We start from the raw sequence: 20907 nt of genomic DNA, 5'->3' as shown, positions 1-20907 counted from the left end.
CCTCTTTTCCAAGAAATTGCAATGTCGATCATTTTGGCAAGAGGGATGCAGGTATGAGCGAGGATGGAATCTAACGTTCTTCAATTTTAATACAGTCGGCCATCAAGACCACGAAGACGATTGATTGCCGACTCGATATTTAGTCAACAAAACATTTCTGTAGTCACTGAAACATATCCCCGCCACTAACGTTGAAAATTCAGCCACAATGCAGCTCATGCCATGGTATTGGAAGCGACCAACAGAGTGTTTCGTGTTCGGCTAGGTTTTCTTGCGACCCGCGTTAACCCAGAAATTTGACTCCATGGTCCAAGTCGTTTTGGCGCTCCCTCCGTTCCTCTTGTCTTTGATTTACTCATGTTCTCGGCGTCCCGAGGAAAATACAATGATGCGAACGGCATACTCCTTTGATGTTCTTAGTCACAGTATTGTCTTTCCGAATCTGAATTATCCCTTTTCATGCGGCCTGTCAAATGTGGGAGTTGTAGCTGAAAGTCAAGAGGCACTGGCGATGGCAACAATTTAATCGAAACGAAAGATAGTCCCCTAAAGCAAGAGGAGCTTGATAGCAGGAAGAGGCTGTTGTAAATTTCTCTGCTTACCTCTCGCTCTTTCGCTCCCTTGTCTCTATTGGACAAAATGTTGTTCGATCTTTTCGGCTAAGTAATAGCCAACAACCAACATACAATAGCCAGATCTAAAGTATTCCTCACATAGTGCTATCATGCCGCTGTGTGGCAGCTCAATTTTGAGACTAAAGACTTCAAACAGTGTATACGATTCAGCTTTCAACTTCTGCCCCATGACAAGGTTGAAGACGACAATTAGGTTTACTTCCATGCCAATCTTCCAGCTGTTCCGCTCCCATGAAGACTTCATTCGTTCTTTATTGTGCTGTAGCGCTTTCAGGCTCCATACAGGCTGTTTTGCATCGGTTTCCAATCCATGAACACTACGTTCCAACTCCCAGTGTAAGATCCTACCGAGAAGCTGGTATAAATATAGCGATTAATATGTCTAGTTCGCACAACGCTTCAAGCGCGAACAAGTTCCCTTCTCGTATCAAGATTTCAATGATGACACTCACAAGATTCCCTTCAAGGTGAGTTTGATGTCCTTTCTTCCTTGAGCATTTCTTTTCTAACAACAGTTAAAGGACGTCGCCATAGTCCTCTACGGCATTGATGCCACTCTCGGAACCCCACCACAGCCTTTCCTGATGTCAATCGACATTGACTGGGACGTCTTATTCGTCCCTTCAATAGCATGCGCCAGCCAGTTCTGCAATTCGAGGAAATTGTCCAGATTCGATTCATCAATCTCATCCTCATTCGTCCAAGGCCAACAACAGCTCACCATAGAATATGCAAGCATGATGTCCCACGGGGCGATATCTAATGAGACATTATCTTTTGGTGGACTTCAAGTTGAGCGACAACCATTTCTTGAAGCAACAGACATCTGGGCTGACGGCTACTTCCATTGGTATCGCGGATACAGCGGGGTGATTGGGTTTCAACCAAGATTCGATACGGAAGCCGTAGTACCTTTCTCTTCGCCATGGCAGACTATTGTGGAGAGCGGCACACTAGACAGGAACATCTTTTCTATTAGACTTCCAAACGGCCCCCACGACTTTTTACAGCCTCGAACGAATGGCGAGCTCGTTATAGGTGGTGTGGATACCCAATATAGTGACCACAACTTCACCATTTTACCTTTGACACCCACCACACCCGACTCTTGGAGCGTAGAAGCACGTTCGGTAATATGGGGAGATGGCACTTCCCTCAGACAAGATTTCGACCATTGCGTTGCAACCTTCTCCATATCGATTCCAGCTATTCGTCTGCCTGGAGCTTGGTCCCATAGGCTCTACGAGCTAATCGGCGCTCGTGAGCATGATGGCTTCTTCATGACGTTTCCCTGCCAGAATCGAGAATTCCTACCGAATTTGACCATTGTTCTTGGTGGCAATGAAATGATCCTTACTCCATACGAATACAGCCTCGAATCTGTGGGTCAGCCGGGCAGTGGCTTGTCCTGCATGGTGGGGTTTGACCAGTCACCGGACAATACTATACAATTGGGATGGCCCTTTCTAGAGAATTTTATCTCGGTATTTGATCAAGATCTAAGAGAAGTCAGAAGTGGGTTCCCCTTCCAGGCAGGATGTTTCGTGGCGTCTATTCCCCTGACTTCTAATAGTAGCCAAGTCAAATCAAAAGTGACGATTCACTTGGACGATCCCTTTTCTGTTACCTTGTGCTCGGAGTCTTTTCTTCAAAAGATCCCTATCTATGCTTGCTCTATACTGGCGCTTACTAAGACGTAAGGGAGAAAGTAAAGTGACCGCTTCTATAAGATAAGTATGATGTCTCAAAGGGAGTTTAGCGAAGGCTTTCGAGAAGCTCGACTGGGCGTAGCATTCTCACCATTTCAAGATCTATTTCGAGAGCACATGAGTTTGGCTCTTGTTCCACACAAAATTATTATACCCTAACGCATTCTTCACAAAATATGTATTCTAGCTCAGGGACTTTTCGGTGCTTTCACGTGACTCGCCCAATTGTCATTGGTGCAGACAACTCCCCTGTAACCAACGAACTTCCAGGCAGCAATCTGAAACCATTCAAAACCCATCTTGCACCCTCTTCTGTCAATGAATCGATAAAATTTTCAACCTGGGCCTGGTTTCTGCGAAGTCTAAACGCAATCGAACATGCCGCCAAAGACAGAAATCATTCGGAGAAGGGCCTTATCGGCCATCTTTCGCCGAGAAGTCTACAGTGGGGATGAATCGCAGTCAAGACTCCTCCGTCTTCCATTCGAGCTCCGAAACAAGATCTGGGAATACTGTTTTACGTATCCCAACGGGATTCCGATCGATTGTCAGATTCAGAACGATAGGAGATTCAAGCGTAAAGGGTCACCGTGGCCAGGAGCTAGTGTTCTGGCTCTTCTTTTCACGTGCCGACAAGTGTGAGCTATATCTTTTTGTTTGTATTTATACATCCTTACCAGAGAGAGATTGAATTGAAGACATTTGCTGATGATTGATATGAAGCTACGTGGAAACTATCGATATGACGTGGAGAGCATGTCAGTTCCGAACAGACGCTATATCCGTTCTCCACCTCGAGAGCGTGGTCATCCCTCGACGCAGAGACGCCATCGTAAATCTCTCTGTACAATGGGATTATCACGTCAACAAGGCGCCAGCGTCAAGAGAACAGTGGATCAAAGTATGGGAGGCGCTCTCGAGACTAAAGTCTCTGAAGACGTTGAGAGTGCTTGTGATTGGCGGGTGGCCTGTTAACACGTGGCGGCGTGAACGCGAGGTATTGTTTGAGGATATGAGAAAAGTGGAGGGGTTGGAGAGTTTTGATTTTAGTTTGCAGGCCTATACTCATGGTTGTCGGTTAGATGTTCCTTGGAAAGATGGGCATTGGTTAGATTGATCGCACGGTATTTGAGGAGGCAAAGGTTTGCAAAAACCATTCATTCTCTATCACAATAGCCGTGTCTAGCATATGGGCCATGTCCGTAAAGTATCATGCATATACTCTCTGCTCTTCATGATTAGTCACAAGGTGAATTCATATGCAAGTCCAAAGCCCTTCGTTGTATGAAAAAAGAAATCTGCAAAAGAAAGCATAATGAAAATCAACAGCTGCAAGAAATTATCCTCCAAGTGAGAACCTCAAGTCTCGAAGACATCCAATCGAAAGCTGCTTCCATCTCACCAATCAGCAATCCATCTTGGCAAAACCTGCGAGTCTAACACGCTGCACCTCGCGGTTCAGGATGTCTGAACAGTTCGCCACATCTTCCGAATACGCTTCATCTCCATATGATTAAGCTGATTCAGGCATTTCCTATCCTTCACACCAACAAGAACTGGAGCCTTCATCTCCTTTAGCTGACACATTAAAGTCCACTTCTGGAACGCCAGAACATAGAAGGGAACAGCAAACATGAGTTGAACATCCTCAAGCTTGGCAGCATTCTTCTCCGGCAACGTTCATCTTATCAACCAATATCATCTCTTCATCAACCTCTCTGACGATCCGCTCGACGATGGAGTAAGCTTGAGAAGTCGCAATACTCGCGAGTGATTGACCGGAGAACTTGGTGAGGGCAGGAAGCTTGATACGGATCGCGAGCTTGGTAATATGCTTCAATATGAATCGCAACTTCTCGAGCTCCCGGAGAATTGCGACATTGACATCACCGGTACCTTCAACCTCGACAACGATCTCGACCCAACGCGTAGCAAGACAGCCCTTGCGCGCATCAAGACAGCCCTTGCGCGCATCCTCGGTGATTTCAGTCATGTTGGTGATGAAATCGTACCCTTTCTCTTGGTAGGGATGGTCAATTTGGGATTGAGTTGAACCATCTGAGAAGGATCTCGTAGTGATTCGATATTGAGATAAGTTGGTGTCTGTCTGAAGGACTGTGATGTCTGCATTGGCGCCTTGGAGACGCTTGTAATGCTTTTCGGTGTTGATAAGCTTCGGGCTTTGGACTTGTTGGACTTCGCGGGGTGTGCGTAGAGTGGGCTTGGTTGCGATAATTAACTTAGAAGTACCTGGACTGTACTTAGCCGCAGTTCGTCGGTTCTTATTTGCCATTGTGTTGGTAGTTGAACAGATGGATGTTCAGGATGTTGAGGTTCATCTTAGGTGTTAGAAGCGCAAAGCCTTGATGCCAGCGAGCGCGGTTTAACTTGCGCGAATTGCGAATTGCTGTACTAAGAGACAGAACAGTACCTAAGACGTTTCAAGGCAGAGCTGCTCGTGGTTCGTGAGATAGCGTTGAAGTCCAAGAAAATTGTGTTGCGAAAGAAGTTCTTGATGGTAGAAAAATCTGCTTCAAAGACGTGCAAATCAAGTCCCTCTATATCAAGTTGCACGCTAGAGATCAACAACTGCGTGGGACACTAACTTTATGAACACAATAGGGGACACTAGCTATATCTTGCGCCTGGTGCACTAGTTCATCTATAGTTCTGGCGCAGCAACGGCCATGCAAATTGGATATGGGATGAAAGCACTTTATAACCAGCAATTATGGTTCGGCTCTTGTTTACTATTGATTTGATTCTCAGCTCCTGATGAGATCAACTGAGTCGACGTAGCTTCTAAAGAGCTCTCAAACAGTTTGATACCTCAACATGATGGAGTCATGAGCCCTATTTGCGCTTCTGCATCTGGATAACGTTACTGCTGTATGTGACCTGGAAGCATTGCGGATAGAAGCTGATCAATCCACATGCAGCAATTTCCGCTTTGAACGTGCACTTGCATCAATCCTACGCGCGTTTCTGAAATGAGCGACAGCTACAGCCTGCTGAGGATACACAAGAACGGATACTTGCTACTATTCGTCTTCTCAATGGCACTGGCACTTACCAGTGTTTCCGAGCACGAGGAGACAGTGACTGTGAATGATGTTCCAAAGAGTGAGCTGCAATTTCATGGGTTGCCCCGCCGATTCGTTGGATTTCTGGTCCGAGTCTGTCTAATTTTCCACCGCCATACACCCGAATACGCCTTGATAGTTATGCTCCGACGCCAGAACATGCTTGCCCGCATTTCATTGAATCGTAAATCATAAATCCTTTCGTGCGGAAGATAGACGGTCAAACAACCCACACGCAATAGTCCCTTCCCTCATCTGTTACCTCTTCCCAGACTTTTTGGTGCCAGACTTCTCAATCTTATCCTTCAACGGGTTATATGGTGCCGCTATGCCAAGATAGTCTCTCCTCTGCCCCTCGGATCCAGCTTGGAATTTCCCATCAGGCCCCATCTTCTGTGGGATGCCTTCATTCGGTCTCGCAATCTGATCCTTGTGTATTTTCTCCAGCGAGTCACCAACAACACCATACTGCTCCCAGTTGACAGCAGGCATCCTGACTACATTCTGAGGCGTAGGTAGAGGTTTCCATTTCTCCTCATTCGTAGCTCTTGCCACAGCCTGTCTTCCTGACTCGATTTGCCCCAGGTCGTCTGCATCCTCCATCTCTTCGTCACTGTCGGCCTCGTTGCTCGGATTAAAGAGTGTGTCACCTCTCGTGTGTATCCGGCCCTCTGTCAGCGCTGTCGCAAAGCGCTCTGGATCTCTCAACGCGCGTTCTTTCGTATCTGCCAGGAGCTTCATGTCCTGTTCCGCGGTCTTCTTCTGCTGCTGCAGGATGCTCATCGTAGCTTTGAGCGCCAGCACATCTGGGTTCGTGCTGAAGTCTATTGTTTCAGGCGGTGGTTGGGGTATTGGGGCTGGGGGAGGTTGTGAGGTGTGGGTAAAGATAGGTCGGGCGGTTGAGAGGGTTGGTGTTATCGGGGAATATGGAGGGGCGCGGACGGGTGACGCCGAGCGCGATGTTGACTGAGTCTGGCCATGTTCTTGTGTATGTGGAGAGGTCGTGGTATCGAGTGTTAAAGAGGGCATTTCTGTCGTTGTTTTGTTGAAAGGAGGGAGACGATGCGGCTGCGAGGAAGGTTGATTTTATAGACCCCGCAGACAAGCAGTGGCGGAAGCTAAAACTTCCGAGAGGGGAAAGGCGGCGAGGTCGGAATGGAGGGGCAGATGCTGGCAGTTTTATTAGACGGGACTGCCAAAGTGGGTCGACTTGTGTCTCACTCATGGTAATTTCACCTCTGAGAGTCTCTGGTCTTTTCCAACAACTGCATCGCCAGAGGAACAACTGCCTAATCCGTTTCACTAGCCAGAAAGTCCAGTGGAGAAGCTTACCTAACGCTCATTTCAGACACGGACATTCTGCTGCTGAGAGGTTCAAGCTCGTGTACTCGCAATAAGGATCATGCGGCATAGAGTTCTCGACGACCAAATAGATAATTTGTCATCCAAGGTAATACACTTGTTCTAATTGATTCATGCTACTTCAAAGCATCAGACTTCTGTGATGGCCTGCATTCAGACTAGGAGAGAGGAGATGTCGTCACCGAAGTCGGTTCCTACTTGCTATTTTGTCAACTTTCAGCTCCGAAAGTCCCGTCTGGTCAATGCTTGAGAAATACAATGTTTGTCGCCTTCTATATTACATCAAGTCGGTGGAAAGCCACATGTCGTGCAAAATTTGGCATTATTTCATGCATACTATGGACATGGTGTTCTACCTTCATCCCATTACTCCCCACTATCGAATTTGCAGGTCGTCCTTTCGATGGTATGGTGGAATTTCGTCTAGTCTCTCAAACATCCACTTTACACTTCCATGCTCCTCGGGCTCCATATCCTTCACCTTTCCCCGCCAAGTCTCTAAGCGCCTGTTTCAAATCGCTGTCACATTCAGATCCTGTTCCTCCTTGTCTCCATAACACTGCCCAGTATGTGCGCCTTCCTTCAGGATACGGCATAGACTTGCAATATTGCGGTTCTTTCCCTTCTGCTATGTTGATGCTCTTGCGACCCTTGAAGAATTCGTCTACGACGGACTTAGCGGCATCGATGAACGCTTTATTAGTACTTCCGCGGTGATTGAAAAATGACATGGTCGAGATTTTGCTGTCAGTTGACTTGAATGAAGGCTCACAAGAGGTCGAGAGTCTTGGTTTGGAACTGAAGGGAGGCGGGTAATCTTTGTGTTTTCAGGTCCCTGGTACTCTTTTGTTCGGTATGGGAATTGTTCTCGACTACAGCAAGTGTTGTGAGAGAGAAAGTGTATCTGAGCGTCACCATGGAACCTTTTTATAACCAAGCTCAAGTCGTTCCGACGGCTGAGCAGGAATGGTAGTGAATCACGAACTTTTCGAAGCTAAATCTTCCCATCATATTCATATTGAAGAAGCTTGAATCATCATCAAACAACCCATTTTTCACAGCATGCCTAAATTATTCCAAGGCGAGGCAGTGAATAAGCCGCAGAAGTCAAATTTCATAACAAGCATCTAGGAAAGCAAATAAGTGAGGCGGGAGCCAGATTCCGCGAAAGTCTCAACTACAGCGCATACTTGAGGGCAACTATATCTTCTAGGATCAATAAACTTCAATATACATGATGGAAAACATGGAAGAAGATGAGGAAAATGGTCACATGACTCCCATCAATCCAATAAAGGGTTCCAAACATCAAAACCACCAGCAACACGCCAGGATCCGCATCAGCCCCAAGTCACCTCAATCATATGAGGCTCAATACACTTCTCACTCAAATCTAAACTTAATAGGGCAAGACGCCATAGTTCGGATCCGCTCTCCCGGTGCCCGGAACAACCAATTCAGGCTATATGCAGTCTCGGATAAACCCTCCCTCTCCCCACATCGACAACACCATCCAACCTCCAACCTCAATCAACACCAGTCTCCTAACCCTCACGATGGCTAATCTGGCTAAACTCTCCAATCTCGAACCTACATAAGAACCTCTCTCCATCACCATCCAATTCCTTAAACCATATCCGTCACCCAAAACCAAAAGCCAAGATGTCCTCCGAACCCCTCGTAACCCACATCTTCACGGCCGACCCCTCGGCGCACGTCTTCAACGGCCGAATCTACGTCTACCCTTCGCATGACATCGCGACTCCCATCCAAGACAACGACAATGGCGACCAATACGCCATGACCGACTACCACGTGCTATCCATGGACGCGGTCGGCTCGCCCGTCACGGACCATGGGGTCGTTCTCTCCCTCGAAGATGTTCCCTGGGCGGGCAAGCAGCTCTGGGCTCCGGACGCTGCGGAGAAGAATGGGAAGTTTTATCTGTTTTTCCCGGCGCGGGATACGGAGGGTGTGTTTCGGATTGGGGTCGCGGTGGGGGATAAGCCAGAGGGGCCGTTTAAGCCGGAAGAGAAGCCGATTGAGGGGAGTTATAGTATTGATCCGGCGAGTTTTGTGGATGAGGATGGGGAGGCGTATTTGTATTTTGGGGGGATTTGGGGTGGCCAATGTGCGCTTTCCTCCCAGTTTCCAAATCTAGCTTGGAAGAAGTTGGATGTCTATGATTAGTACTGACCTTGCAAACAGTACAATGTTGGACCACAGGAAAATTCGACAAAGAAGCATACACCAACATGGAAGCGCAATCTGGTCCCGCTCTCCTGCCACGCGTAGCCAAACTCTCCTCAGACATGCTCTCCTTCACCTCCCCACCCACCGAGCTCGAGATCCTCGATCCCGTGACCAAGAAACCGCTAGATTCATCTGATCACGATAGACGGTTCTTTGAAGCTGCATGGATGCACAAATATAACGGCAAATACTATTTTTCGTACTCTACTGGAGATACGCATTATCTCGCCTACGCAGTTGGAGATAGTCCTGTGGGTCCGTTCACGTATGGAGGGAAGATATTGGAGCCTGTGCAAGGGTGGACGACGCATCATAGTATTGTGGAGCATGACGGGAGGTGGTGGTTGTTTCATCATGATACAAGTATGAGTGGGAAGAATCACTTGAGATGTGTGAAGGTTAGGGAGATCTTTTATGATAAGGAGGGAAAGATTGTATTGACTCCGGAGTGAATATTTGCATAACCATGAAAATAAGATTTTGTTCCGGCCAAGGCGACGCTTGAAGCACAAAGCCAAGATATTCAAGTTTCAGCAGCTGGCAGTTCTATCTTCTCTTTTGGAATCTTCCCCGACGCTTGTAGAAAGGAAATCCTTCAAGTGATGGACGCACGAAAGCAGCATTTGTTGAATAAGATTTGTCCGAAACACTAACAGAACGCTATACAATCCGCGAACATTTCTACACTTCATTCATTAACGCGCAGATAATGTCTATCGGTCTACCCTGCCTAACCAGTCCGAGTCTTCTTCGAGGGCGTCGTCCCATTCGACTGCGATGCCCTCTTCAACGAGGCATCTGCTTCGCCCCTATAGCGTTCTCTCTGCTCATCATCAAAGTCCACCGACCGGATCCACGACTCAATTTCGGACCTCGAGCATACTTTGATGTGACTGTGACCTTTGTGTGGATGCATACAGGTTCTCCAAATATCCCCAATTGTCTTCCGTGCTTCCATTGCTCTCGCGCCGGAGCCGGGAAAGATGGCATGAAGGTATTCTTTCACACCAAGTACGACAATGTTCTTAAAGTCATAGTAGATAGCATGGGTATCTCTGGAATTGGGATTCGAGGTCGACCGAGGGCTACTCGTTGACTTTGCAGTAACAAAAGCGTATCTCAAATACTGGTATGATGGTTGTCCACTACGCATTTCGGCCTGCTCGTAGAGTAGCACGAACGTCCATTCACCATGTTTAATACCTTTGGGCTTACATCGCTTCTTGCCTGGTAGTAACTCGATCCTCAAAGGGTTATGTCATAGGGACTTGAATCGGTAGAGGTCAGACGAAATCGTTGTAGCCTCGTATTCTCGATTCTTTGTGCAGGTTGAGGTTGAGAATATGAGGGCTAGTTGTCGTCCCCGATAATGTGTATCAGACCCAAAATCAACCCCTATAGAGCGGAAAGGTTAGCTAAGTTTTGTCGATAGTATCCCAGGAGACTGATAAAACATCATGTCGAAACCTTTAGGTATGCCCTTCGGGTCGTAATACGAGACATATTCGTAACACTTACATGCGCCGAAAGTAGAAGTCCAGGCGATATATTTAGCAAGGCCATGCAGAGTTCGCAATTTGTCACTGTTTATGGCCTCGAGAGAGAGTGTTGTGGTAAATTGACGTCGCCGGCCGGAAGGGTCGTCGACGTTACTCTTTGAAACATCAAGACCACCGTCTGGTAAGCGTTGCAGCCTCTCAGTCATTTGATTACAGACCAGAAACGTGATCTGGCTCACGACAGGCTGGACATAGTGAAATGAAGTCGGCTGCGACTTGAGGTCCATTGCCATCGACGGCTCGACGACTTCAGTGCACAAGAAAGCTCTAGCCAAGAGTTCCGAATCCATCAACATGATCCCTTCAACTCTACTCATCAATTCGAGTTTTGTCTGAAGCGGAATCTGAGGAGTGTTGAGCAGATGGAGCTCTTCGAGCGCTTTGTGCCGATCGAGGATTTCGCTGAGAAGGGTTTCACGGATATTTTGATTCCCAGACAAGCTTAGAATGATTAATGAGCTTTCGTTCATTGAGTCGTGGCAAAGTATTTGAGACACTTGTTCTTCGCTGAGGGGGAACGGGCTGAGGTCGATGGTGCGTTCGTCTTTAAGAACCGTCCGCAAAAGTTGTCCAGCTGTTGCCGAGTCCACAATAAGATGAGGCAACGAGTAGATCCTAGCTTTCAAGGTAGGCCAAAAGTCGGGAAGTTTCCTAGCAGAATCGAGTAGAACCGGCAGATTGTCTAAAGAAGTCGAGAATGCTACTCGAATGACAATCTCCAAAGCCGCCCCTCGAATGGTGCCTAAGCGATTCCGGACCACACCAACATTTCGACTGTTCCCATTCTCTTGCATCTTATTCCGTTTCCAAGCACCTCCCCATGTAGCTTTGAGGGTGGCAGCGTCGATGACGTGGCGTCCGTTCAATTTAAATGCAGAATTGGCGGCCTTATCCCATTGCTCATTCTGGAAAATGCCGCGAGCAATACAATAGTACTGAACAGCCGACAACGGCATCATGTTAATCATAGGAGAACGCCCGTATGAGTACAGGTGTTCCGGTGATTGAAAGTGTGCCTCATGTGCAGGAACTCCCTCGGCACCGTTGTCCAATCTGTCTTCGGACAAAGATTCATCCACGGCAATAGTTGCCATGCTCTCGTGATGGTTGCCAGGAAAGACGAAACAATACCGTGTTGCCGAGAGATTGGTTATATCAAGCACCGTGAGTCCAGCAGGAAGTTCAGGTCGGGGAATGCTGCTTGCTGGGCATAAAAATAGCCTGTAACAAGGCAGGTTTGTATGAACGGAAACGGGTAAAATGCGTCACGATCATGTCTCCAGTCCTCAATGGTGTCAAGTCTCCAGTTTTCATCGGTGAGGGTTGCAGCCCATCGAATTTCGTGTTCGAGGGCAAGGCGGTTAACAGGCGCTTCGAAGACATTTATAATGCTGAGGCAGTTCTTGAAAACCTTTCCATATTTAGGTTAGCTCTTCTAGATCCTGGGATTGGATAGTGCATTGTTGCATTGTTGGATTCGGTGACTTACATCATAAGCTCTGACTTCTGGAATTTCTATCACTCCAAGGCTCCGATATCTGTCACGAACCTTGACAATCGCAAAGATGTGATGCCTGTTTTCCATGATGCTAGACTATAAGAATGGGTTACTAAAATGGTATTCCGGACTTGATTAAGAGGAACGAAACGGTCGAGATGGAATATATAAGAGCTTGATCAAGTCGGAAGGAGCGAAGACTGAAGTGGGGTAGTCGCGATTTGTACACGACTTCACGCGCGAACATAATGCTACATTCGCTGTCACCGTATTAAACTTTTCAAATGTAATAAGATAACAAACAGCACTTCTCAAGAGGATGTACAATGTCAAATCAGTAATTCATTGACTCACATGCAAATTCCAAACCAACGCCATAGCTCCAATACCCACTCCGACCTAAATCCTAAATGTTCGTCCTCTTTTTGATCCCCACTAAACATTCCAGCGGCTTCCTCAAGAACCCTTCTCTCGTCTCTAACTTATCCTGATAAAGATCGAAATCATACCTCCTAAACGTCGTTGCAACAATCAACGCCAATTCCATCTCCGCCACATTGCGTCCAACACAAGATCTCGGTCCATAGCTGAAAGGAATGAAGCCGTTCTTCTGTTTCTCGGTCAGATTATCCCAACGATCAGGCACGAACTCGTCAGCGTCGCTTCCCCAGATTTCCTTGGAGTGGTGGATCGTGTAAGAGGGAACAGAGAGGACGGTGTAAGGAGGGAAATGATGACCGAGTAGCTCGATCCCTGCTCCTGGAGGAACGACACGGGGAAGGCCGAGAGCAGAGGTGGAGTGGATGCGTAGAGTCTCGTTGATGACTTTTTGCATGTACTTCAAGTCCTTGACCATCTCGAAACTTGGGACATCGACACCTTCTGGGATTGCCTCGTCGAGTTCTTTTCGTAGTTTCTGCAGGACGCCGGGTGTCTTGGTCACCCAATAGAGGATTGCGCAAGATGTATTTGACGTTGTGTCTGAGCCAGCGATTAATTGAGTTAAGGCTTCAGCGGTAAGTTCTTCACGACCGAGCTTCTCTCCTTTCTCGTCTTTACCTTCCATGAGTCTGGCTAGGAGATCCACGCGCTCGACATCTTGCTTGCCTTCGAGTCTTTGGCTTACACGGGCAACGGCGATGCCAGCCAAATTCTGGACAGCCGCTAAACCTTGGGAGAAGAATGGATCCGGAAGATACTTGGCGTAGGGCTTGAGTTGTGGAAGACATCCAAGAGTACCTGAAACCTCACCACGTCGATTCAGGACCTCGACTGCTGGTGCGTACGTAATAGGCGCATCGGGTGTCATCCTGATTTCTGTGATATCCTTTCCCTTCTCCAACATGCCGAATGGTTGTCCGAATGCAAGATCTCCAATCATATCGAATGCCAAGTAGTTGTACCAGTGTAGACAGTCGATCTTGGCGAATTGACCATGCGCATTGGTGGATAATGTATCCCATTGTCTGACGAAGATATCGAGGTTCTGGTGCATGTAGACTTCGAATTGGCCAATGCTCTTTGGGGAGAAGGTATGAGAGACTGTCTTTCGCTTTCGTGTGTGTTCTGCTCTATCTCTGGTGTTGAAGAGACCCCGCTGAATGGAGACGAAGGCATCGTAGAACTCTCTGCAAGACTGTTAGCTGTGAAGCTCAGAGGAGTCGCGAAACTTACGACTTCAAGAATCCATTTCCATGGCCATAGATTTCCTGAATGGCAGATTCATCTGCCACACTGACATGATCTGGCTGGATTCTGACAAGCTTGCCATACTTCTTGTGAGCTGCATCAACACTGAGATATCTCTTCCCTTGCCGTGCTTGCAGTAACAACCAAAGATTCGAGAATTTAGCAGCAAAAGGGCCGGGTATGCTTTGAAGAGCAGTATTCGAAGTAAGGTATGGTACAAGCCAGAAGAGAACGAGACCAACTGGTATTGCCCAAGGAGTGAGAATAAAATCGGTGACCGCCATTTCTAGAGCCGAGGATCGCCAATACCTATGCAGGGTCTTGAATACCGAAAGAAAAGAAGATCAACCAACTAATCAAATATGAAGTCTCATGAATATTATCGAATGGAAAAAAGTGAACTGGAGAGAATTGCAGTTCAATTATAGTTTTCCAGCTCGAGTAACCGTGAATGCCGTGTTCGTGGTCCGTCAGGGCTGCAGCTCACCCCCGCAATTCATGACGACCAACCGAGCAAAGCCCCCAACGCCGCTGCAGTGCGACCCCAGATCCGATTGACACGCTAAAAGGAGGCTGTCACGGAAGCCCACCCGAGTTTGTCCAATAAGGAGGGGTTTATTACTCGGTGATCTGTCGGGATGTTTTCAGTTTATACACAAGACTTGAGACGAAAACATTAATGGAGTCAACCTGCATTAATATCAATTGCCTTTCGTTGAAGCCGTGCTCCATACGCGGAATCTTGCCGCTTCGGTGTAATTCAATGTCGAGAAATCTCCATGACTGTGGCTAGAACTGACCTCAGCTTACAGTACGTTACGAGCCTTCCACTTTAAATCTGTGCGCTACAGGGTGTTTTCTCAGAAATTAGGGAACAAAGTTCGGAAAAGTCAAAAAGTAATTGGTTTATAGTTAACTCCGGCCATTTTGTTGCTTGGATGCAACATTACATACAATTTTGCTTTATATCTCTTATGTTTTTTTAAAGTGATAGTCGCGATTTTTGAAATTTTCAGGCTCAAAAGCCTCGCTAAAGCCGAAAGAAAGATGCCCTGAAGAGCACAGACTTAATATGGAAGGCTCGTCGTTAGTCTTGTATCCCATGCTTTATCGGCCGCTGGTGAAATCGAGGCCTGACTCGCCAGAGTGGACTTGGAAGGCTCTTAGGAACGGCAAGAGAGAAAAGCCTTGAAGCGTATGTGGCATTAGATGGGCAAATGTTCAACCTGTCCACCTGAATATACAGGCATCGCTCTCGTATCTATTCTTATCCAATCATGCCAGTCTTCCATCATCACAGCTATACAAAACCCTACCAAGTCCTCATCATAGCTTGCCCCGTCTCGACTCCACTGCATCTCGTAACTTCGCAATAACTTCTGCAGGATCCTTTGCTCCAAACACGGCACTTCCTGCCACAATAACATTAGCTCCCGCCTCCGCAGCTTGATCAATCGTTCCAGGGCCCAATCCACCATCAACCTCAATATTCAGCTCTGGGTATCGTTTCCGTAGTTCCGCGACCTTGGGTAGCTCGGACGCCATAAATTTCTGTCCACCAAATCCCGGATGTACCGTCATGACGAGGACCATCTGCAGCATATCAGTAAACATTCCCCGTATACATGCGAGAATAGAATACTCACATCCGGCACTTCCTTCTCTTGATTTGAAGCCAAAATATCCCATAATACATCAACACTCGTCTCCGGCTTGATGGCAATACCAGCCAGCATCCCACACTCGTGTATATATCTAATCAATTCTCTGGGGTTCGTCTTCAGTTCACTGGTTGATTCGGGGCTTTCGGCGGCAGTGCTGTCGATAGCAGCTTCGTAGTGGAAACAGTAGAGGTCACAGCCAGCCTTTTGGAATTCCTTCACCCACTTTTTCGGCTGCGGCAAACATTCAGCATCTCAATTCTAATCCATCGGGTCTTCTGTACCTCTGAAATCATCATGTGGCAGTCAAATGTTCCCTTTCCGTGTTTCGTCGTTGGTCTCTCGACATGACTTCGGATCTTCGTTACAACAGGCGCTCCAAATGTGATGTTTGGAACAAAATGTCCATCCATTATGTCGATATGGAGCCATGTTGCACCTCGCTTTATGGTATTCGAGCATTCTGCACCCAGGTCTGCGAAATCCGCGGAGAGAATTGAGGGAGCGATGATAGCTGGAGGAGACATCGTGGGGGGAGAATGTTCGAATTACCGAAATTAGCTGGCAGATTGTCTGCAGCTTGCTGGAGACTTTTGCAGACGAATCGTAATGCTTGAGCTGCTGCCAAATAGTGAATGAGGTTGTTGTGATCTTGAGACACTTTTTGGTGGGATGTTCTGCTTCAGACGTCAACGTGGGGCAGTCTAGCGACACTAGCGTAATTTATACTCTCACCCCTGAATCTTCTCCCTCTCCCTCTGACATTTCTTCTTTCCCATTTTCCCATCTCACCAAAAAAACCTACCAAAGCTTCATCGCTACGATTGAAGTCAATCACCAAGGCAGTTTCCAAGCGTTCACACGAGAATCACACCACTAGACCTTGTCTTGGGAGATTCCGTCTCTACAAGCCACATCAAGCCCTCAAGCTACTCAAGTGAGCGAGATGCATATCGGTCGGCAGTCCCAGGCTAGCATCTGAAAGTGCGAGGCGGTTCTTTCAATCTTGGAAACTCCGACAACTGAGAGCTTTCCCGTCTTTCGTTCACTCTGTCAGGGTTCATGGTCCAAGGGACACGAAAAATTGTTCAAGCCTGTTGGCTGGCATGCATGTTACACAGCATATACCTCGTTTGCTTTTCTATGGCCCTGGGCACTCTGACAATCATGTCTGTTGCCTAGAAAAACAAACTCGTTCTCAGATATACCTACTGATACCCTTATGTTAAGTACATTCTTCACTTAATTCTATTCTCATGATTATATTCCGTACACCAACACGCTGCTCACAAAGACACAATATCTCATGAGTCAAAAGATCGGGTAATTCCACTCTCCAACGAGATGAATCCAGTTAATTTTACGCGTCCATTGCACTCCACTCTCATAATTGCCAAGATTGGAGACCGATACAGCGTCACGTTGCAGGAACAGCAGTGGTTGAAGTGCGACAGTTTGTAAGTGAGAGTATGACACTCGCATAGGCTTTTGGGTTGACTCCAGCAGAACGTTAAGTGGCAATCAATTCTGATATCAATATTGGAAGCTCCAGAAAATAGGTTGCCAGTGGAGCATGAACTGAGATGGGCAACTACGTATAGTGAAGAAGACTGGATGTCAGAAACGGATGCACACAACCAATTTCCATTCATCACTACCTGCCTAGCAACAGCTTTTTGGAGATTCACGGCAGAGACATCAGACCAAGCAAGCCTGGTGGACACACACTCGCTCAGAATGCGCAGTTACGATGAGCTGACGCAAATTTGTCCGGGTGCTGGAGTCATCGATGTAACGGACCTATCGAAACTTCGGTATTGCTACTTAAAAGATACGGTAAAGCCTATGCCTGCAAGTGAGCTTCACCTAGAAATGCAAGAAATTGAGGGTATCGTCAATCTCGACCTGATAGGCTCTCGCGACTTGAACTCTTTGTGGCCAGGTTCATGGGCAAATGATCTGGCCGAGGACGATGTTTTGGATAGACCGAAACTTGCGACGAACACGTCCGTCCCCAAACTCCGTGCCACGGCCCTTGCGGCAACAATTGACCGATTATTGAGCGCGCGGCGAGACGAACTCTCGCTGATCATCGATTCTGTTAATATTTTCCCTGGCTTCTGGCCAGCTTTCAAAGACAGGTTGTACGCTTCACCTGACCTCGCAACAAATTCCAAGAATGTTGGAGCGCTTCTGAACATTGCTCTGGCAAATGACAAATAATCGACCTGAGTCCTTTCGATCTTTCAGAAGCTGAGATTGCCGATGCACTGTGTGGTGAAAAGCATAGAGTCACTAGAGTCATCACGCTCAGCTTGGCGGGCAATCAGAACGTTCGAAAGCAGCTGCTAGAACAGATTCTAGCACAGAATATACGCCTCCGTACGTTGTATCTGCTGAACACGCCACAGATACCTCTGAAAATCAAGCTTGACCTCGTCAGACGAAGTAGTGTCACTGAACTGTTTGACTCCCAACTGCTTGCGTATGCTTTCGAAGCCAATCTTCTCACGTCATATGATTTTGCTGCTGTTCCGATCTTTACTGAATATCTTACTCCACCTATAGTCCAAATGGGATTGATCGTCTGCCGAGGAGTTGAAATACCCCGGCTCTCGCCTGGTCTTGTTGATGTTGATATCGAGAAGATGGTCCAAACATTTGACAATTTTAGCATCCAGGAACTCGACGATTTGCAGTATATTGATACCATACCCTTTAACGGCGTAAACAGATCCATTCTTGCATTCTTCTCCGGACTATTCAAATTTCTTGAAAGGATGGTGCACAAATCTGAGTCCACTAGATGCTTCGAGGAGGGCAGCGCAGCATATAGTCGAGATCTTGCAATGAGCATGGCAACTAGTCCCGAACTCCTTGGCAACGAGGTGCCGAACAGAGTCGGTTCTCTCTCAGCGGAAATTTTTCGGCATGATGCACGGAATGCCGACTACAGATGTTTTCCAAGAAAACTCCAGGAAGGAAAGTGGACCTTCATGCTTATTTCAGACGTCCCAGATGGCCTCGAAAACTCCACAAAGTACCCGCTGTGGAGATATGCATTCATAACTGCGGCTCCTTCCCACCGAGGTTCGAAGAGAAAGGCTCCAGGCTTTGGATTTGAGGGTGAAAATTGTCCTTCAAGTACGTGGAACAGGTTGCCAAGGTCGACACCGGACATTGTCATAGCGGATATCGGCGCATATCTGGGCAGTATAATACCGAGTGAGGCGATGGGAGTCAAAGATACAAGGCAAAAGGTGTTAGAGGCTTGGCAAGCTGCAATGTGGCGGAAGATTGAGGTGACTTACCGGAGACGTGGTGGACCGGACAGGAAGCGCACTTCGTGGAAACGACCTAAGCTCTGTAGCAGAAAAGAGGTGGAGTCCTGGTTGGGATCATCGGATTTTGATGAAGCTAAGCAGGAGAAATGGCGTAAAGATAGACTAGAAATGAGAAGTTGAGGGCAGAGGAAGACACAGATATCTGAGGGGCGCACCTAGCAGTTGGAAAAGAGACCGAGACTAAGGAGGCTACCGCCAAGTCTGCATGATGTTGAACCTTCAGGATTCGTTGACTTCACGAATGGACCAGTCTGCGTTGCTCTTTTTGTGAGCATTTAGTCTGCAAATCATTATCAAACGTATTTTGTTGCAAAATGAGCGTGTATCTGAGTCTATATTTACTGGGCCTTTGACTTTAGCACGTGGAACATGCCTGGCTGTCCGAAAGTACAAGAATCTCCTCTGTCTCATATTCTCTGCTGATGACAGTTCTAACGTGCTGAAAGGAGAAGAAAATCAAGGTTGTCTTAATGGTACTCCATCATGTGATCATCAGACTACAAAGCAACTTGAGGCTAAGAAATGTATTTTCTTTGTGTATTCGATTATCGACATGATTACAAGATATCTCTTAGACATACGTTAGACTCAGTCGAGCAGATAGGAGAACGTGTTGTCTTCTGCATTATACTTATAATCCATATCCCCACTCAAGTATTCAGAAAGAAGAAAGTCCAGAAGAGCTAGTTATCAGAACAGTAATATTTTATCAGGAGAGCGGTGGCAAGGACGACAACAAGGTTGAGGATCAATGAGGCTGACTCGACATCTCAGATGACACAGGGTCTCACGATCTCCAGCCACATGTGACAGGGCGTCATGACTGGCATGATGCATGGACGGTGGCGCAGTCTTGATGGAGCAGAACATCAACGGGACTATTGTACCTCAGACATGAAAAATTAAATGACAATAAAACATTCAAAGATGAAATAAGTGAAAATTCTCCGACGAAAGCAAAACAATGCAGTGAAATGTCGACCCCTGTCTAAAGCGGGAACGCTACGGAACGGATTAACTGTTCGGTGAGCTTAAATTGATTCCGCGAAACATCCCTCGAGTGACCGAGTAAATAATCCCCAGGTCGTGTGAACGACTTCGTTCTGTCACGACAAGATCTTATCGCCGTGTCAAAGTCATCTGTCGTGGTGGGCCCGTCTAGGGCAAAGTCGTACCCTGTGAAAGGCAATGTATATACTTGTATGATTGCTGGGAGGACCGTCACTAACGACGAAATTCACAGAGACGAACTGCCAACCTTCAATCCCATGTATCGAGACGTGACGACCCTATGTGAAGACTCCCTAGTCTTCTTTCATTCTTTCAACAGATTCCGTAGCCGACGCCCCTATTAGATCGCGTAACTGCGAGCCTCGCTCCCGGCTGCCTGTGCACTATTAAGTCTCCAAACAGCTACCGACACAACGCACTAGACGGAAGTTGAGAAAAAGTCTCGATGTTGGCAGATAGTCGAACTTGAAGAGTCTTCTGTGGTCGGTGCCTCGATACCTCGTCGGTGCCTGGTTTCGTGGGATATCAGCTGTCTTTAGCGCACTGGAGCTCTACGAACTCTTCTTCGATCTACAACCCCTCCTTCCTCAAATCTTTTGCTCCTAGCCCAACTGCACCCAAGATGGAGGAAGAGCTCACTCAGCCAGGTATTACTCACTTCTCTCCTTCTTCTGCCCCTCTTTCTCGTTCGCAATTGCTTGCTTTGCCCCTCGAAGAACTCCTCCGCCGCGCAGCGCAGGGCCAAGATCGAACAATTATTGACTCTTATTATGTAGCTACCCAGATCGTGATCGATCCTCGAAGACTAGGTCAAGCACACTCTAACTTGAGCCCAGAGGATCAAGCCGACATCTGCTGCATCCTCGTTCCTATCTCCGCACCAGCGATTCGAGCTGTCGATCTCATCCACGAACAAACACCACATCTTACACTTACGTCGGAGAATCATGTCAGAATTCGGGAGAGAGGCAGCGAGGAAGTAAGCCATGGTCGTACTTCTGGTGAGGCCAGCAGTATCCCACATTCTCGCGATCTTGTACTGCGACTTTCAGCCAAGCTCAAGGACCCCGTTGGAGGATTCTTCTTTGGCAGAAACAAAAACC

At 47.3% G+C, this 20907-nt stretch overlaps 11 protein-coding genes across 11 annotated transcripts; 6 read left to right on the top strand and 5 right to left on the bottom strand.

The window, feature by feature from the left end:
* Nucleotides 1–375: 375 nt before the first annotated feature.
* Nucleotides 376–2477, top strand: LY89DRAFT_239290 (acid protease). The gene is made up of 5 exons (XM_018206092.1): nucleotides 376–663; nucleotides 718–971; nucleotides 1022–1102; nucleotides 1157–2150; nucleotides 2209–2477. Exons 2-5 carry the CDS (start codon nucleotides 867–869, stop codon nucleotides 2229–2231), a joined length of 1203 nt encoding a protein of 400 aa, XP_018065539.1. The 5' UTR covers nucleotides 376–663; nucleotides 718–866; the 3' UTR covers nucleotides 2232–2477.
* Nucleotides 2478–3826, top strand: LY89DRAFT_239218 (uncharacterized protein). The gene is made up of 2 exons (XM_018206091.1): nucleotides 2478–2982; nucleotides 3068–3826. Exons 1-2 carry the CDS (start codon nucleotides 2723–2725, stop codon nucleotides 3459–3461), a joined length of 654 nt encoding a protein of 217 aa, XP_018065538.1. The 5' UTR covers nucleotides 2478–2722; the 3' UTR covers nucleotides 3462–3826.
* A 1-nt stretch (nucleotide 3827) lies between these two features.
* Nucleotides 3828–4782, bottom strand: LY89DRAFT_239201 (uncharacterized protein). The gene has a single exon (XM_018206090.1). The coding sequence runs from the start codon at nucleotides 4635–4637 to the stop codon at nucleotides 3993–3995; it is 645 nt and encodes a 214-aa protein (XP_018065537.1). The 5' UTR covers nucleotides 4638–4782; the 3' UTR covers nucleotides 3828–3992.
* Nucleotides 4783–5082: 300 nt separating this feature from the next.
* On the top strand, nucleotides 5083–5653 carry LY89DRAFT_239182 (uncharacterized protein). The gene has a single exon (XM_018206089.1). The coding sequence runs from the start codon at nucleotides 5335–5337 to the stop codon at nucleotides 5620–5622; it is 288 nt and encodes a 95-aa protein (XP_018065536.1). The 5' UTR covers nucleotides 5083–5334; the 3' UTR covers nucleotides 5623–5653.
* On the bottom strand, nucleotides 5654–6777 carry LY89DRAFT_239181 (uncharacterized protein). The gene is made up of 2 exons (XM_018206088.1): nucleotides 6649–6777; nucleotides 5654–6597 (listed from the first exon to the last, which is right to left on the bottom strand). The coding sequence occupies exon 2, from the start codon at nucleotides 6454–6456 to the stop codon at nucleotides 5686–5688; it is 771 nt and encodes a 256-aa protein (XP_018065535.1). The 5' UTR covers nucleotides 6457–6597; nucleotides 6649–6777; the 3' UTR covers nucleotides 5654–5685.
* A 1519-nt stretch (nucleotides 6778–8296) lies between these two features.
* On the top strand, nucleotides 8297–9586 carry LY89DRAFT_625661 (Arabinanase/levansucrase/invertase). Its single transcript, XM_018211082.1, has 2 exons — nucleotides 8297–8920; nucleotides 8998–9586. Exons 1-2 carry the CDS (start codon nucleotides 8452–8454, stop codon nucleotides 9492–9494), a joined length of 966 nt encoding a protein of 321 aa, XP_018065534.1. The 5' UTR covers nucleotides 8297–8451; the 3' UTR covers nucleotides 9495–9586.
* Nucleotides 9587–10219: 633 nt separating this feature from the next.
* LY89DRAFT_239168 (uncharacterized protein) lies at nucleotides 10220–11932 on the bottom strand. The gene is made up of 2 exons (XM_018206087.1): nucleotides 10561–11932; nucleotides 10220–10437 (listed from the first exon to the last, which is right to left on the bottom strand). The coding sequence occupies exons 1-2, from the start codon at nucleotides 11693–11695 to the stop codon at nucleotides 10301–10303; spliced, it is 1272 nt and encodes a 423-aa protein (XP_018065533.1). The 5' UTR covers nucleotides 11696–11932; the 3' UTR covers nucleotides 10220–10300.
* A 432-nt stretch (nucleotides 11933–12364) lies between these two features.
* LY89DRAFT_689095 (cytochrome P450) lies at nucleotides 12365–14213 on the bottom strand. The gene is made up of 2 exons (XM_018215842.1): nucleotides 13774–14213; nucleotides 12365–13727 (listed from the first exon to the last, which is right to left on the bottom strand). Exons 1-2 carry the CDS (start codon nucleotides 14070–14072, stop codon nucleotides 12506–12508), a joined length of 1521 nt encoding a protein of 506 aa, XP_018065532.1. The 5' UTR covers nucleotides 14073–14213; the 3' UTR covers nucleotides 12365–12505.
* A 901-nt stretch (nucleotides 14214–15114) lies between these two features.
* On the bottom strand, nucleotides 15115–15976 carry LY89DRAFT_700440 (Ribulose-phosphate 3-epimerase; the record flags this gene model as incomplete). Its single annotated transcript, XM_018217122.1, has 3 exons — nucleotides 15115–15381; nucleotides 15435–15683; nucleotides 15734–15976. The coding sequence occupies 3 exons, from the start codon at nucleotides 15974–15976 to the stop codon at nucleotides 15115–15117; spliced, it is 759 nt and encodes a 252-aa protein (XP_018065531.1).
* A 936-nt stretch (nucleotides 15977–16912) lies between these two features.
* LY89DRAFT_239122 (uncharacterized protein) lies at nucleotides 16913–17919 on the top strand. Its single transcript, XM_018206086.1, has one exon. It carries the CDS (start codon nucleotides 17064–17066, stop codon nucleotides 17670–17672), a length of 609 nt encoding a protein of 202 aa, XP_018065530.1. The 5' UTR covers nucleotides 16913–17063; the 3' UTR covers nucleotides 17673–17919.
* On the top strand, nucleotides 17848–18963 carry LY89DRAFT_238991 (uncharacterized protein). Its single transcript, XM_018206084.1, has one exon. It carries the CDS (start codon nucleotides 18023–18025, stop codon nucleotides 18911–18913), a length of 891 nt encoding a protein of 296 aa, XP_018065529.1. The 5' UTR covers nucleotides 17848–18022; the 3' UTR covers nucleotides 18914–18963.
* Nucleotides 18964–20907: the final 1944 nt, after the last annotated feature.

This window comes from Mollisia scopiformis (genome assembly GCF_001500285.1).
Source record: "Mollisia scopiformis unplaced genomic scaffold LY89scaffold_24, whole genome shotgun sequence".
Lineage (NCBI taxonomy): Eukaryota > Fungi > Ascomycota > Leotiomycetes > Helotiales > Mollisiaceae > Mollisia > Mollisia scopiformis.
The sequence above is the reverse complement of the archived record's forward strand: the minus strand, read 5'-3'. Positions and strand labels throughout refer to the sequence as shown.